Consider the following 16,823-nt stretch of genomic DNA (forward strand, 5'->3'; position numbering starts at 1 on the left):
TAAGTTCCAATAACAACATGCAAAAGTTTGGGCACTGTGTCACGCATGAGGTGGGAATATTATGGTTGGCCTCCATGGTCCCTTCATGATACACTAACCAGTTATCTCTGCCTACGTCTGAGCTTTGGCATCTGATCTTAATCAGCATTGGAGTTGTGTCGCAGCCAGTGGTTTAAGAAACACTGCAAAAACATAGAGAAAGGACAGATTCCACAGAATGTAAGCCAACTCTGAGCGCAAATATCCTGCACTCCATCAAGTAACTGAAAACGAAATGAGGCTGGCTTCTACAACAGGACAACGATCCAAAGCAAACCTCTAAGCCCGCCATGAAATACGCGTCAAGAAAGGAAAGCCGAAAGCTTTTGGAATGCCTGTGGGAGCCTCTGGCCTGAACTTCATTGGAAATCTGTGAGAACTTGCTGTGTCTGCAAGACGACTAAAAATATCTGTGCACATGGAGTGATCTGCTGGAAGAGTGGGTGAAAATTCCAAAATCTGGAATAGAAAGGCTTGTGGCTATTATAAGCATTTGCAAGCTGTTATATTTGGCAAAGTGGGGGTTGCTCAGTACTCACTCAGTTGGGAACCAACTCTTCTACAAATACAATTAGTTTTCCCCTAGTTTTAAACCATCAATCAAAAAGTAACTGTGCATTAACATTTATGGAAAGTCTCCTTTAAATATCTTTTCTCATGTAATTCCAAATTTCTACCTTTAATCTAGAACAATACATAATTCTTGATATTAGACTTTGAATGTACTGTTGGACGTTGTTGGACTGTGTAAATAAACACCAGGGACAAAGCAGGAAAGATATTCAGACACTTTTTTTATTCAGTCAACACAGATGTTTGGCTGTTGCTTTTGCAAGGAATATTTTATTTTGATCATTTGATGTGGTTATTCTTTGTAGCTGTTACAACTTAGGAATACTAAACATGACCACAGACTGCATATGTATTAGATTTACACACAAGTCCTTATAAGACCCGATCGGTGTTCATTTGATATCACATATTATCTTTGTGCATAAACAGAATGAGAACATTCCACTGTATTATTCCTCAGTATAAAGCTTTATTAGCACAGTGCACTTGTGAGTTTAAGATAGACGGGAATGAGTGGGTGGAATATTTACTGGAATCGACTCCGAGGGGAAAACAAGTCAAAGCTCTCATCAGACCAACAACCCCAGTTCCCTCTGCACATGCAAAACACGATGTGTCACAGTGAATCAACATCAGAAGAGGCAGTCACCTGTTTGTAAAGCTCTCCCTGCCCTGCACATCCTAAAGAACATCACACAACTGCACGTATCTCTGTTATAGAACTAGACACTAGATACAGAGAGAAACTGCTCTATAGAGAAACAAATGGGTTATTGATTTTCTAGATCCATGAAATATAGAGGGCAGCTATGGCATTAAAGTAAGATTCTATTATAGAATAATGTTGACGTAGAGGATAAACCAGATTTGACTTTAATGTGGGAATAATATAATCCATATCATATAGTAATCTGTCCTTTATCCTCTGTGTGGAGCTCAGGGAGCAGCTCAGAAACTACACACATATTAATATTTAGTATGTTAACATTTGCTTTCATTTGTACTTACAGCTTTGTCAACGTTTTCCTTCTACTCGTATAAGTGTTCTGCATTGTCCTCCAAGTCTTAGGCCACATAATCTTTCTGAGTACGTGTTGTGATGTTATTGCATTTAGTAAATGGTGAAAAGGTCAATCCCAGGCACTTGAATCATTTCATGCAGGTTGTTAAGTAGGAAGGAAGTTCTAACTGAAGAGGTACAAACACAATTGTTTTTCACAGGATTGTTGATTCCACATAGCTGTTAATCCACCTCCTCTTATTTTTTCCAGTTCCAGTTAAATTTAGCTCCCTCCCTGATCTCTTCTTACACCCCCGCCTTGATTTCCCCTCTTTGTATATAAAACTAGCCTCTCCCCTCTCCTCTCCCAGAAGAATCCCTGGTGAGAAAAGATGTTCTAAAGTCATGGCACTGGCCGAGCAGTGACTGGTGGGATTGCTGTGCAGGCAGTACCACAAAAAGTTTGTTATTATATATTCTGCTCAGCCCAGGGCTAGAATGAGCAAAGTGGAAAGCCTACAAAAAATGGTCACTCCGTCGAGAGATGATGCAGGAATTACTTTCCCAAGGAACATACATGTGTCATAATTTTAGAATTTTGGGGGAGAAATTATTAATATTTTCCTTTGGCTACAATGTTGGAGCCTTTCTTCTTCTTTCACAGAATGTTACTATCCAAGCAAACACACTGATACTATTACTCTTACTACTTCTACTAATAATACAAAAATTGTTGTAGTGCAAGTTGATAAATATTACTACTTCGAGTAACGATTGTTATAGTTGTAATGCTAGTAAAGCTGATAAATACTAGTACGCCTACTACTACTCGTACTAATTATAATAAAAAGTCAAATTAGTGGTAGTGCAAGTAATGTTGATAAATATTACTACTACGAGTAATGATACAAATTGTTGGAATTCTAGTAACGCCAATAAATACTTGTACTCCTACTTAAACCAATAAATACTAATTCATTTCTAATCGATCAATCTTAATTACAGGGAACAGGAACACCTGTGTTCACAAGCTCTTGTCAACATGGCCGCTGTGACACAGCTCTCCAGTGACATCTAGTGGAGGTATCACCTTCCTACTTATATATACACATCGTTTTAGTTTTTAATACACAGTCTATTGGTTGAGACAGTGCAAATAATTCTAATTGTATTTTAATTATATGTGATTCACTATCATTTGAAAGCAGCATACATATATAATATATATAATACATAAGTATATTATGAATTGGAAGCGGATGAAAAACGTAAACACACCGACTTCCTGGTTTCCGGCAAGATGGTTGCTCCCTGTCGCCTCCTCCTTGGTGAGTGTCGCATCAATGAATGCGAGACTGATGTTCAGGATCACGTCTGAGTCACTTTCCGGCTGCTGGGAGACGATGTGAGAAGAGCTGCTGATGTTTGTTCGTTTGTTTTGTACAAAACAGACGCGCTAAACCTTTAAAATCAATAAAAGATGCTAACGTAGCCTCTTTCTTGCTAAAGAAAGTTCAAGTGCAAAGTAGGCTAAAGGTTGCTAGATGCTAGTCACCTGTTTTTATCTGGAGAACAGTGAGTTGTGTGACACGACCTTCTACCCAGTTGCACTAACATATCCCAGTTAGCCACAGAAACCAGTAAGAGGACCCTCATGTAAACAAAGACACGTGTTTACCTGCCCTTGATGTGTGTCCAGGGGCCATGACAGTTGAGACTCAGAGCTGAAGGGCCCTTTATCCATAAACAGGTTTTACAACATCCTTCGTGGGTCATACTAAGTTAATGAACACAGTAACATCTCTAATGGCTGGTTTCTCTTTGGCTGTCTGATGTCACATGGTAGTGATGATGATGATGATGCCACAGCTGGTTTTCGAGGACTGACTCAGTTTTGTAAAGAGCTGCTCAGATGCTAAAACCAGTGATGTCTCCTCAGATTGGAATTGATAGAAATTAAACATACACGTAGACTTTGTTTATTTGACTCATTGATAAGATGATATTTCTCATTATAGAATCTCTTTGTGAAAGATATGGTATTTATCAAATCTTTTGTTGTCCTAACAGATTCAGATAAAGGCCCTTCGGTGGAATCGTCCCTCTGAGCCCTGACATGGCTCACTCACAGATCCGACTGAGGATCCTCCCCGGAGTTCGCTGTCTCTTCGACAAACTGGTGCAGGTCAGAGTAGACGGACTGGCTCCTTTCAAACCAGTAGAGCTAAGGTCAAAGCTAGTGGATGACCGAGGGGTGATCTTCAAGGCCTCCGCCCTGTACAAGGCGGATGAAAGCGGCCGGTTGGATGTTTCCCGCTCACCTTCCCTGGAAGGAAGCTACACCGGAGTGGAGCCCATGGGTCTGTTCTGGGCCATGTCTCCAGACACTGCGCACAGCAAACTGCTGAAGAAGAATGTGCTCAGCCCGACACTGGTGGAGATAGCAGCGGTAAGTCAGGAGACTGGTAAGCTGCTGGGCTCTGAAACTGTGGAGCGAGGGTTCATGACCGAAGGGATGAAGAGAGTTCCTGTGCAAGAGGGCAGAATACGAGGAGTCCTCTTCATTCCACCAGGTCAGTTGGGTTTAACCTGAGGGAGCCTTGACACATCTACATTACATACACTAAACATTACAAATACATTGTGTTGACAGGAGAGGGTCCGTTCCCTGGAATTGTGGACTTGTACACGTTTGGTGGAGGTCTCAGTGAACCCCGAGCCAGCCTCCTGGCAAATAAGGGCTTTGTGGTTTTGGCTCTGGCTTATTATGGCTACCAGGATCTACCGAAAAATCCCCCAAAACTGGATCTGGAATACTTTGAAGAAGCTGTAACCTATCTGAGGAGCCAGCCAGAAGTAAGTACTGAAGACTAACACTTACAATATCATACTCAGCATAGTATTCCCTTATTAGGATTTTTACTTTACTGGTTTCTGTCCAATTCATTCACAGCAAATAAAATGAGAACGTATAATATATATTTATGAGACAGAGTCAATGTCGCCATCTGCTGGCTTCTGATTACCATTTTATGGTTGTGACAGAAACTAAATTAATTAAACTAATAGGTAACTATAGAATTGAGGCATAGTTTAATTTAATCAAATGCTATGAAATATGACGTTTTATCAATGATAGACCTGCCTTTTAATATAATACCTCTCACTTCAGGTCAAAGGTCCCGGGGTTGGCATCATCTCCATCTCTCACAGTGGAGCTTTGGCTTTGTCAATGTCCTCTTTCCTACAGGGGATCACAGCCACCGTCTGTATCAACAGCTGCATTGGAAACACTGTTATCCCCCTCCATTATAAAGACACTGTAATACCCCCGCTCCCTCCTGTCCTCAAGAATGTTAAAGTAACAGACTCGGGGCTGTTTAGTATACGCGACGCCTTTACAGGCCCGACCTTGGAGCAGAACCAAGCATCCTTGATCCCGATTGAACGGGCCAGCTGCCACTTCCTGTTTGCGGTCTCTGAAGATGACCAGAACTGGAACAGTGCTCTATTTGCTCAACACGCCGCTGCAACGCTGAGAAGTCACGGCAAAGAAGAGTCCTTTGAAGTGGTGACTTATCCCAGAGCGGGACACTTTCTGGAGGTCCCTCACATGCCTCACTGTCCGTCCAGCTTTCACGCTGCAGTGGGGAACGCCGTGCTGTTTGGTGGCGAGCCAAAAGCCCACTCCGAGGCTCAGCTGGACCTGTGGGAACGAGTCCAGGAGTTCTTCAAGAGCCACTTGGACAAGGAGAGCACTTGTTAGCAAGGAGTGTTGAGTCAAGCTTGTCAAGCATCCCAGAACGGCCGTCCTTAGCTATGCTCGCCTCGTCTGGAATTTCTAATGAATTTAACAAACACTGCCAGCTCTGTAAGCGTCAACGTGCCGTGGGTCACATGGAGCAGAAGTTTAAAAGCCTCTTTTTTGATTTTCTGCCTAATTAGTCCATTGTTGTGCGTTTACTAGAATAACATAACACAATTTTTGCTGTTGTGGGAAAAAGGAACTATTGTCGAGACCATAACTATTTGGACGGTGACACTTTTCATGATTCTGCCTCTGTACACTAATCAAATGGGTTTTAAATGAAGCCATGAAGATGTTATAGAGGAGTAGATTAACACTTTAATTCCTGTTGTTTATAACAGTGAAGCACAGATTTAAGATTATATCTAAAATGATCATATTTATTCAATATAAAAATGATTGTAACCTTCTGATTTGTTATGTCGTCTTTGTTATTATCTCATACCTTATTAAACTGACCAAGAATGTTTAAATGGAAACATGGGGTGTATTTCATCTTTGTGCTGTATTATTATAAAATATATTAAGTGTGTGTGTTTGTTTGTATATATATGTGAATATCTTTATTTTGTAGAGTCTCTTTCATTGTGTTTATAGAGATGAGATTTTTCTTGTGATGTTTCCACATAAAAACAAATTAAGCAACCTGTGATCAAATTCATTCTTTTCTTTTACTACTTATTGATTCTGGTCCCTGATTTACACAGAAGAGACAACAATAGTCAATAATGAAAAGCTGAGGGTTCTTTTTTTTTAAATCAATGGGAGTGCCCCTGTCCTGGTTTTGGTATTTTCAGCAGACGGATGAGGAATGTCTCGAGCTCCTGTGAGAGAACACACTGAACAAGACCACAGCAGCAGCAGGAAAGTGAGAGAGAGAGACGATCAGGTCAAGTTATTGCAACAACATTTTAAAGTTTTAATCTAATTCAAGTTCTTGCTTTCATCGAAAAATATCTTAAACAATAATATTCTTATCTCTTGTCATGGTGGCCCTGAACGACAACAAGAACCATAGAAACAAAGCCGTGTTGTGGGATTGTGTTTTCATCTTTTCTGTTGTGTTTTCATATTTTCTGTTCTATTTGTCACAGTGTTTTTGGATTTGTTGTGTCATGTGATTTCCTGTTTTCTTTCCCTAGTTGTCATTGTGAGGGGCCCTCACACTCTTAGTGTATTAAATCAACCCACACATGATATCTACCATCACTGCCCAGTGTGTGATCTGGCCTCTCCCTGCTCTCTGCTTGTCATTCATGCAGACACAGTGGAGTGTCTCGGTGCTATCGGAGGAGGAGGAGGGGTTCTCCTCTCCAGTCTCTCACCTCACGCTGGGAGCTTTTCTCTCTCATGCTCCAGCCTCCCAGTAACCAGCCTGGGACTGCTGCACGACTGGCAGCGGCACAGGTAGAAGCAGCCGGTCAGACACAGCGTGTTTCTGGGGGAGAGGAGAGGTTCTGCAGGACTGCGTTGTTCCCCGGAATGGACGTTTCGCAGGCCGGTGTTGTTTTCGGGTGCAGCGGGTATCAGAGAGCAGCATCCAGCCGCCAGACCCTCACCGCTACCGGATCTCACAGGCTGATCTGTGCCATGCATCCGCAGTGAGGGATGATGGAGCCTCCAACCTGGGCTCAGCATGTCCCAGAGCTATTATACACATGATAGTTGCATGTGTTTATATTCGTTTCCTGCAGATTATCAGTGATCTGTAGTATTTTTCTTTTGTGTGTGCAAAGCATCACTACCACCACCGTCACAGTGGCAGGGATGCCTCTCCAGTGATGGCTTCTGTCATCCAGCCTCCCTCCTCGAAAAACATCTGGATCTCGGGCTGAGGCGTCATGGACAGCGGGAGCCGGGCTGCGACGGTCGGGGACGGAGCAGCCAATTTCACAGCATCGAACCTGTGGCTGGATCTGCTGAACGCGTCGGGCCGGTGGGACGGCGGCAGCATCCCGGCCGCCGAGCCCCAGGGCGGCGGGCTGGACGATCAGCAGCAGCGGCTCATCCGGGAGCAGAGCTACCGGGACTTCACCACAGCCATCCAGGTGTTCATCCTCTTGGGTTCGCTGCTCGGTGAGTCTGTGCGAACTCCAAACACACCAGGAATCAGAAAAGGATAAAAAACAACAACACATGTGATGAAATATTTACATGGATCGTTGCTCAGTTTGTTTTGGGACCTGTTGAAAACATTCTCTCTCTAAATGTTCCCATGAGCCTCAACTGGGCCAGTTCATGAGGATCCTCTGAGTCATAGTAATACAATATATGTGATGTAGTTTACAACAACAACAAGATACAGAAGTATGGGTATATATCATCAGTATCTGGGTGAACAGGAAGAAGCAGGATGGTGTCTATGCAAAATGTGAAATAATAAGCATGGGATTGGATTGGATCATATTTCCCAACTTAATAGACACATATTTGTTTCTCGTATTCATTTACTCATGTTTTTTTATGTTATAATGAATCAGTCGTGTATTGGAAAACTAAAATATCTGAGGTTATTTACAACAACAACAACAAACCGGTCTTCCACAAGTATGAAGCTCTGTGGTTGAAGCAGCAGGTTGGTGTTTGTGATGGTTATTGAAATGTGAAAACATCATAGCCCTGATAAGCATGGAATTGGATTGTACAATATTTTTGTCATATTTTCTATCTTAATAGACTTATGCCTGCAGGTTAGTTTTTCTCACTTATTTTCTTGTACATTTTGAAAGTATTTCAAGGTAAAAGGAATCAGAAAGGTTTTAGGGAACATCATATCATCATAACACTGGACTAAATATCGGAGTCTTTACCCGACACCCGTATTTATCAGAGCGCTGCTGGACGCGGCCTTTCTCTCTCACTGTTGTGTTCCCACTGCAGGTGGTAAACACTCCCTTAGATAACGGTGTTATGGTTTAGGATGGAGCGGGTCAGAGTCAGCACGCCCTCCACTCCTTTGTGTTATTACTGAATGTATAGAGAGGTCAAGACATGCTCCAGTTCTTTGGTTATATCAACACCTTCCTATTAGCAGCCCTAGTGAGTGCCGCTGTCCATGTGGATTCATTCATTAGGTTAATAGGGAGGTGAGGTTGTGCTGCACCATTCATGAACAAAACAAACATACAGACTGTACATGAAACAGTTAAAAACTCTATAAGCTCCTGATCCCTTTAAAGTTAAGCTAGGTTTTTAAAGCACATTTCCCAGCCAGGGAATTATTGCTGCTAAACCCTGCCGAGGGATTTTGTTTTCTCACTACCATGGTCATAAGTTGACCTGAATTGAAAATTATATGACTTATTTAACTGGAAGCCAACTCCCAGTGCTTTTAATCCTGGTCAGAATTGTATCCCTGCTCGATAAACAGATTCTGTAGTGAGGCACACGATTTTGGAGCTAGAAGTCTTTTCTAGTTCTAGTTTGACGAATCAGATTTGAGAATAAGATTTGAATGCCCGCAGGTAAACGGTTTTACCTGCGGGCGGTTTTTACGCCACAACATGTTGGCCCTAGAAGCTAATTCCTCATTAGGCGACATTAGTTTGAGGCTAACTTGAATAATTTGATACCAAACAACATTATGAGAAGGAGCCTAGAAAACATGTGGAAAGCAGCCATGGACAATGTGTAATTAGAGTCTTCTTGTATTATTTGCTGGGTAATTGAAGGAGGAATAGCTGGAACACAAAGTGGTACTTAGCTAGTTCCCCTTATTTCACCATGAAATTAGCAGATATCAGCAAACACTTTGAGACCCAGAGGCATTTTGTTGCTGATGCCAGAAGAAGCACCGACTGCTGCTGCTGCTGCTGCTGCTGCTGATGAAGATGATGATGTTGAGAGTGAGGAAGGAGCTGCACATCTGTCTCCAACACTTTGAACACATCAGCAATGTGAAACACGATCCTTCTCTCCCAAACACACTATAATGCATTATATTAATGTGTTATTTGTCACAAACGGGGCTATTGTAGTATTTTGCCTCCACGCTGCACAAAACACAAACAACTTAGGTGCGGTTGTGAAAAGTGACTCGGACTTTGTTCCACTTTCAGAACCAGTTCACCTTGATGAAATACAGGGAAATTACACCAAAACTGGCTAAAGAAAGACTGTTGCTCAGCCATGACTCAGCTCCACCCCCTGCTGTGCAGTGAGATGTGGCGATAGACGGTCTGGAGCCATGAGGTTCTACCTTAGATAACCGAACCACCGGAAAAGAACAAGTAAATACATCCTGTGAAAGACACAGTCACGATTCCTTCATCACTGAGGGGAAAGCTGACCTTTGCTAATAAGAGTGTCTCAGGAGAGATCTTGAACTTTACATTTCCAGTGACACAGAGTCACGACTGTTCGGGTCGTGGAAGGTTAAGGAATGAAAGGATATCGGCAGTGAATCCATTTAAAATATGTAAATCAATTATATAATCATTTCACTTTTTTACGCAGTCAGTTTAGGGCCGGGAGACTGAGTTCATTTCACAATGAACAAAAGAAATTATGATAATAATTATTTTTTGGATAACAAGAAGGTTTTTGTATCGTTACAAAAGCCAGGATCTTTCTAGATAGTCAAACAGAACTTATTTCCAGGAATGAACAAGATACAGAATGTTGGTTTTATCATTGAAGGGAATCTGTGTGATATGTGGTGCATGGACATAAAAAAACTAGTTACAGGCTATAAATAAATGCTTTGTGTTTTCCCCTCTTCACGTTGCTCCTCGTCCGTGACACACAAAGAAATAAACAAAAACGTACCTCGTATTATTCACACGTTCACATTAAAGGTTTCACTCTGGCAGCAGCCAGTGTGCGAATGGAAGGATTATGAGTATTATAACTTTAAGATATCTTGATTTACAGCGTCAGTATTAGAACCAAAGACTCCATCTTATTTAATGGCTGAGTTGAGCACTTTTTTTGAGGTAAATAAAGATGGACGTGAGTCTTCATTTTCTTGCGTTGAAGCCAAAACATCTCAGACACGGGGCCACCATCTTGTGCTCTTGACATCATTTGGAGCCAGAGTCCTCCCTGTGGCTGGCTTCAGTATAATAAAGTATATTTTGAACTTTGGCGAGAATCAGGCTACCCTTATGTTATCCTGCCTCTATGCTAAGCTAACGTCCTCTCTATACTTATTGCACGTTCTCATTTAATTCTCCTGCAGAAAGCAAACACACGTATTTCTGAAAATACCGAACTATTCCATGTTTAAATAATTCCCAGTATTAAGCAGAGGCTATTATCCATTATTTCCGATAAAGCACGGATCAGAGTTTGACTGTAAATCAGATCAGTGTGCCACTCTGTGCACGACACGCGCTAATATTGCCAACAATTGTAAATCGGGCCTGTGAGGAATTATGTGAGTTACGTGGTTATCTGGTGCTCTGCTCCTCTACCATTCATAAAGCAGGGTCGCATCTATAAGAGTAACAGTGGAGCCGCTAATTGTGTTTGTGATGTTTCACACTTTAGATTGTAACAGCTCGGGTGTTTAGACTCCATGTGTGTGTGTGTGTGTGTGTGTGGGGGGGGGGGGGGGGGGGGGGGTCTAACTGCAGCTTATTAGCACGAGTCCAGACACATCACTGGTTGCTCGCGTTTTGCAGGAAGCAGACAAAATAAGCATAAAAAAAACAACTAATATTACTCTTTATTTTCATGCTGCTACAAAAGTGTGTGTGTGTGTGTTTGTGTGTGTGTGTGTGTGTGTGTGTGTGTGTGTGTGTGTGTGTGTGTGTGTGTGTGTCTGTGGGGGGGGGGGGGTATTGTTTGCTCTTCCTCAACATTGGCTCCTGTGTGTGGTTGTCAAGGTGTTCCTCAAGTGCCAGGTGAGTATTTCAGGCACAGAAGGACAAAGTGATTTTTGTAGACAATACAAGCTCTGACTATGAAAAAGTATATTATTAATTAGTCACAGCTATGACCATAATACCCTCAGAAACCACTTGTGTTCTTATTCATGTAGACGTGACACTTTTATCATAATTGCACGTTGGATGATCAACAATCAAGCTCATTAATGACGTAATTGTAGAGACGTCAACAAGGTCCTGTTCCAACCTGTTTCTTTGTTTAGGTGAGAAATTATTTAAAACGTGTAAAATATATATGTATATATGTGTTTCTAATTCTGGATATGGTGTTGAAACTGTGATTCCCACGTACGTACGTCACTTGTGTTTCCACTGCTGGGAAAGTGAGACAATGCAGCGTTACACCTTCACTTCCTGTCGGACTCACACAGCTCCTGTGGAAATTGTCAGTCATTAAATCCTGAGTGACTTTGCCACGTCTGAAATAGTGAAGATAAAAAACACCTTTTGTATTTTCCTTCCGTAATCGGCTTTCTCCTCCTTATCCCCTGTCACCTCCATCTTTCTTTTACATCGTTCTCTTCTTTATTTAATAGTTCTTCTCCTCCTTCTTTTCTTTCAGAGATAAAACTGCAGGTTGTTCATTCAAATGTCTTTTAAACTGGGTTTTACTGGAGTCTCATAAACTGCAGTTAGAATTCAACGTGCAAAATGAAGAGTCTAGCTCCATTAACCTATCAATAAATAAAACACTTGTTATCTTATAATAAAAATGAAAACATCTCTTAAAGCTCTTCCCCTTACTCTCCAAACAGGAAACGCCACCGTGTTGTGGTGCACCAGCTGCACCAGCGTCTTCAAATCCGTGACCAATCGCTTCATCAAGAACCTGGCATGCTCCGGTATCTGTGCCGGCCTGGTGTGCGTCCCCTTCGACGTGGCCCTGGGAGCCGGCCCCCGCTGCTGCTGGTGGCTTCACACGCTGCTGCTCTGCAAGGCCGTCAAGTTCTTCCACAGACTCTTCTGCTCGGCCACCGTGCTCAGCTTCAGCGCCATCGCACTCGACAGGTCAGGAAACTTTTTAAACGATAAATAATTGTTGTTTGCACTTTAACCCCTTGTAGACGGATGTCGCGAATTTGCCTCAAACCCAATTCCTGTCTTAACACCGTCGAGGTGACAATTGTGCCTGATGGTGCAAATACTACACGTACCAAGGAAGGTGTTGGAAGCACTCTGCATCTAGTGGTCGAAGTGGAAAATACATACTAGCCCCTAGGGACAGTGCAGCAAAGTTATTTTGAGTTATTAATCTGTATTTTAAATACTGTGATGATGGAACAGCAATGATTGTACAGAAACATATGTTGTTATTCAATTTCAATCAAAAGCAGCATCAATCTACAGACCAGAGACTGGAAAACGTGTTAAATTAAGGTTATGCCCCATTATGCCTAATGTCGCTAATTTGCCTCATACCTTAATTTTATATCTACTGTAAATGCTATATTGAAATTAACAATCTCCACTTAATTTAGCATCTGTATGACAGCCAAAAACACAAATAATATTTGTTTTCTATAATTGGAAATTAATTCAGGCAGTAAGGGGTTAATTTAAATCCACACATCTTACAATAGTAGTAAAAAAAAGAGCACTTTGTCCGTGAGTAGGATGAGAGATGATTTTATTTCATCTCTGCAGTCAGATCCGCTGGCTCGTGGGCACATCCCACTCACTTCCCTGCATTTAGAAATATCACTTGAGAGAAGTGGATGGTTTCAACCGATCATCTGATCACTTCATCAATATATTTACTCTCTGAGTCGGCGGAAGTAGTTCTGTTCCAAAAAAATTGAAACATCTACTACACGAGTGGAGCAGCATCAGGGCAGGATGGATTGCAGCAGATCCTGTGGTGTTAAATTCTCATTTCAACCTCGGTTCCACTGCTATAAAGATTATATCACCTCTGTCAAAACTAATACAAGCAGAACGCTATCAAACCGATGAATTATTAATTCAGAAGGAAGGACGCTGAGACTGACAATTCAGTCCTTTATTTGCTTTGCTGATGATTGAGAGACAACAATAGGATGAGAGAAACAATTATCTGTCAAACAGAAATGAGAGGAACACAACACACCTACATGATTTAATACAACATCGACAAAGGGAGAGAAAAAACGTTATATTGAAGTCAAGGTTTAGGTTATAGAATTATAGTTAAAAGTTTGATTCAGGCAACAAAAGCCTCCGACTAAGGAAATGGAGAAATATCTGTCTTTCTTTTCGTCTTTCCTCATCTAATCAACTTCAAACCAGTTATACAAATAAGCTAAATGGAGAATTATCTGTCCGTCCATCCATTTGTCTTTCTCTCTGACGACAGCAAAGTAAGTATTGGGACATGTGATTGACAGCTAGTAAAGTCCAATGGGTGCAACTTCAGATTTAAACTTCATATTTACAGTTTGACCTCCATTAAAGCGCCTGTATCATCTTCATGCTGAAATAAACCTTCTTGTGTCTGTAGATACTACTCTGTGCTGTACCCGTTAGAGAGGAAGATCTCCGACGCGAGGTCCAGAGATCTGGTCATCTACATCTGGGTCCACGCGGTGGTGGCCAGCCTGCCGGTGTTTGCAGTGACCAACGTGACGGATGTGTACGTCACCTCCTCCTGCTCAGAGGACCACGCCCGCTCGCTGGGCCACATGGTGTACGTGTTGATCTACAACGTCACCACAGTGATCCTCCCGCTCGCCCTGGTCTTCGTCTACATGCTGCTGATCCGCCGAGCGCTCAGTGCCAGCCAGAAGAAGAAGGTGATCATCGCGGCACTGCGGACGCCACAGAACAGCATCTCCATCCCGTACGTGTCCCAACGAGAGTCCGAGCTACACGCCACCCTGCTGGCTGTGGTGCTAGCCTTCTCCGCCTGCAGCGCCCCCTATGGGGCCCTGGTGGTTTATCGCACCATTTTGGCCGACACCAAGGAGCTGCCCATCTCACTGTATCTCACGGCCCTGTGGCTCCCCAAGGTGTCTCTGCTCACCAACCCCCTCTTGTTCCTGACTGTGAACCGCTCAGCGCGTCAGAGCTGGATGGAGCTGCTGGCCAGGATTCACAGACGTTACAGCCGCCGTAACGTGGTCAACACCGGGGGTCTGGCCTCTTTAGCGGCAGAGGGCGTGATTGGGGAACCTCAGGGACTTGACACAGCCGGCCGCTCTGGGAGCCAACTTCTGGAGATGTTCAACATCGGCCAGCAGCAGATCTACAGACCCTCTGAGGAGGAGGAGGATGCAGGGAATGAGATTCCTTCTCAAGAATCAGGAAACTGCTGTGGGCCACAAGAGGACCTCAAGAGCCGATCGAGACTAGGGAGCCTCAGAGGGGAGGGGACCACCAAAAAGGACCCTATGCTGGGCACAGTGGGAGGACTGGTCATCACCAAAGAGGGCTCTCCTGCAATCATAGCCCCACGGAGCTCTCCGGTCCACATGTGTGCTTACGCCTCTTCATCGCAGGTGGCGCCAGCGACGCCAACAGAAGCTGAGGACTCTTCCCAGTTTGGCTTCGGACCGTTTGAGCTGCCTCCTCAGTGGTTACCTGAGACCAGGAACAGTAAGAAGAGGCTGCTGCCTCCGCTGGGCAACACGCCCGAGGAGCTGATCCAGACCAAGCTGCCCAGACCTCGGCCTGAGCGCAGAATCAGCAGAAACAATAAGGTCAGCACCATCCCCACTGTGGACCAGTGAAGAAGCCCTGCTGGGTGAGAAGCTCGCGTTCATTGGGGCGATTTTCAACCTTCTAGACTGGTTTCCATTTTATTCTCCAATGCAGACGTTTTGGTTTTCCACTTCACTGCCCAAAACTTTTGAAGCCCGAGGCACCAAAGTTTTCTTGTTGGACAGAAATCAATTTGACATAATGAACGACCTCGACAATGACGACGTGATTGAGAGCAGATACTGTTTGTCAATCTCCCTCTTTTGATTAGAGCTGGAATCAGTGGTTCAATGAAGACAGTGTGCAAATCCAATTAAGCTGAGAGATGCACTGATAATATAATGTGAGAATAAGTGAGGATATTGACTCTCCTAACACAGCATTTTCTAAAATGGGTACATGCCGTGATTGCACTCTGTAAAAAAAAAACATGAAAAAAAGATTATCTTCAGTATTTGGGATTGACTTTTATTCTGAAGTCTCACTTTTTGAATATTTGCAGTATCTTTTGAATGTAGTAGACGTCGCTGTTGTCATTTGTATTTTAAGTGTAAGTGGATTTGATAAAACAATGCAGATGTACAGTATGCAAATACACGTTATAAAGAATGTTCAGTTGCTTTTCTGTGACCCAGTGAAACCACAGTCCTCCCAGTCGGGGATCTTTTACTCCCAGTTGATTGATTTTATTTAGTCCTCGCTGGTTTCCTGAGAAAAAATCAATTGCTCAGTCAAATAAAGCAAATGAGGGCAGACACACATTTGATATCCTCGGAGACACAGTGAGACGTTGTTCAGTTTCATTTGTGTTTATCTTTTTTGTACACTCTCCGCTCTGTTTTTTTTTTTTTTTGTGATGCATAATTCAATAGCAGCAGCCTCAACCTGGCGGCTTTGGCTGAGGTAAACAGAGCTGGGCTGCACTTCAAATATTTGTCAAGCCGTAACTCCCCATGGGGCTACCCACAATCCCCTGCAGTGTCCACAAAGGAGCTGAATCTATGCCGTGTCCCTCTCATGCTTTTATCAGGAAATTGCGCAGTCACGCCTGACAGGAAACAGCGTCCAGCCCTACAACTTAAAAGTGTCAAAGAGACGGGTTTGTTTTTCTACGTCTGTTCCAAATAACGACTGTAGTATTGACTTCACTCGACAGGTACACAGCGGTTGCTTTGGTAAATCTGCACTACAGACGGAACACTGAGCCTAAGTGATGTAGGAAATTTGAAGTGTCACATGTAGCAGGAAGATGATTGATTTTCCTGGCGAGCGTGTTTGAGAAAACACCGGCGACTGCTCATATTTCCCGCCTGGCTTCATTCAAGGTTGATTCAAATACAAATATTTTCGTCCCGCGGCCATTAGGAGCTGGACAACTGGGTGGGTTTAAAAAAGTTCATGTCCAGAGAGGGTTAAGAAATTAAAGCGACCATAATTTCGGAATGTATTTCTTTATTTCACCTGAGAGATTCATGCATTTCTGGTTTTGTTGTGGCTTTTCTCACCGATTGGATTTGGGCTGGAAACTGTGGTTTAGCAGCATTTGAATTGTAATCTGATGACAGTTGGTGTTTCATGTTCTAACTGACCACAGAGAGAGAGAGAACTGAAACCAAAGGAACCTCTAATACCATGAATAGGATGCAAATAAGTTCATTCTCGGCCTTAGACACAGCAGCAACAATCCCCACATGCTCTATGTATTAGTTCTTATGGGGCTTTGCTCATATCTTCGTCAGTAAATAGTGTGAGAACATGCCAACTCCTCACATAAAAGACCCCCCCCCCGTTCCAGGCTTCTCCTCCATTCTGTCTGTTTCCAGGTGAGAAAACAGTC

At 43.0% G+C, this 16,823-nt stretch overlaps 2 protein-coding genes across 4 annotated transcripts; both read left to right on the forward strand.

The window, feature by feature from the left end:
* Positions 1-2,801: 2,801 nt before the first annotated feature.
* On the forward strand, positions 2,802-5,899 carry acot20 (acyl-CoA thioesterase 20). 3 transcript variants are annotated; one of them, XM_053444876.1, is made up of 4 exons: positions 2,802-2,940; positions 3,683-4,185; positions 4,266-4,468; positions 4,785-5,899. In XM_053444876.1, exons 2-4 carry the CDS (start codon positions 3,729-3,731, stop codon positions 5,376-5,378), a joined length of 1,254 nt encoding a protein of 417 aa, XP_053300851.1. In that variant the 5' UTR covers positions 2,802-2,940; positions 3,683-3,728; the 3' UTR covers positions 5,379-5,899. The 3 variants fall into 3 exon arrangements, with proteins under 3 accessions (XP_053300851.1, XP_053300852.1, XP_053300854.1); XM_053444877.1 differs by having other exon boundaries at positions 2,903-3,017; XM_053444879.1 differs by lacking the exon at positions 2,802-2,940 and adding an exon at positions 3,114-3,187.
* A 1,362-nt stretch (positions 5,900-7,261) lies between these two features.
* On the forward strand, positions 7,262-15,557 carry gpr176 (G protein-coupled receptor 176). The gene is made up of 3 exons (XM_053445641.1): positions 7,262-7,496; positions 12,067-12,319; positions 13,788-15,557. The coding sequence occupies exons 1-3, from the start codon at positions 7,262-7,264 to the stop codon at positions 15,013-15,015; spliced, it is 1,716 nt and encodes a 571-aa protein (XP_053301616.1). The 3' UTR covers positions 15,016-15,557.
* The last annotated feature ends 1,266 nt before the right edge of the window (positions 15,558-16,823 follow it).

The sequence above is a fragment of the Pleuronectes platessa genome, chromosome 17, assembly GCF_947347685.1.
Source record: "Pleuronectes platessa chromosome 17, fPlePla1.1, whole genome shotgun sequence".
Classification (NCBI taxonomy): domain Eukaryota; kingdom Metazoa; phylum Chordata; class Actinopteri; order Pleuronectiformes; family Pleuronectidae; genus Pleuronectes; species Pleuronectes platessa.

Excerpts from the sequence above, each read along its gene's own strand:
- acot20 (XM_053444876.1), top strand. The coding sequence starts at position 3,729 with ATGGCTCACTCACAGATCCGACTGAGGATCCTCCCCGGAGTTCGCTGT. Across the intron at positions 4,186-4,265 it reads AGTCCTCTTCATTCCACCAG|GAGAGGGTCCGTTCCCTGGA; the intron begins GTCAGTTGGGTT and ends TTGTGTTGACAG. Across the intron at positions 4,469-4,784 it reads ATCTGAGGAGCCAGCCAGAA|GTCAAAGGTCCCGGGGTTGG; the intron begins GTAAGTACTGAA and ends CTCTCACTTCAG.
- gpr176 (XM_053445641.1), top strand. The coding sequence starts at position 7,262 with ATGGACAGCGGGAGCCGGGCTGCGACGGTCGGGGACGGAGCAGCCAAT. Across the intron at positions 7,497-12,066 it reads CCTCTTGGGTTCGCTGCTCG|GAAACGCCACCGTGTTGTGG; the intron begins GTGAGTCTGTGC and ends CTCTCCAAACAG. Across the intron at positions 12,320-13,787 it reads AGCGCCATCGCACTCGACAG|ATACTACTCTGTGCTGTACC; the intron begins GTCAGGAAACTT and ends TTGTGTCTGTAG.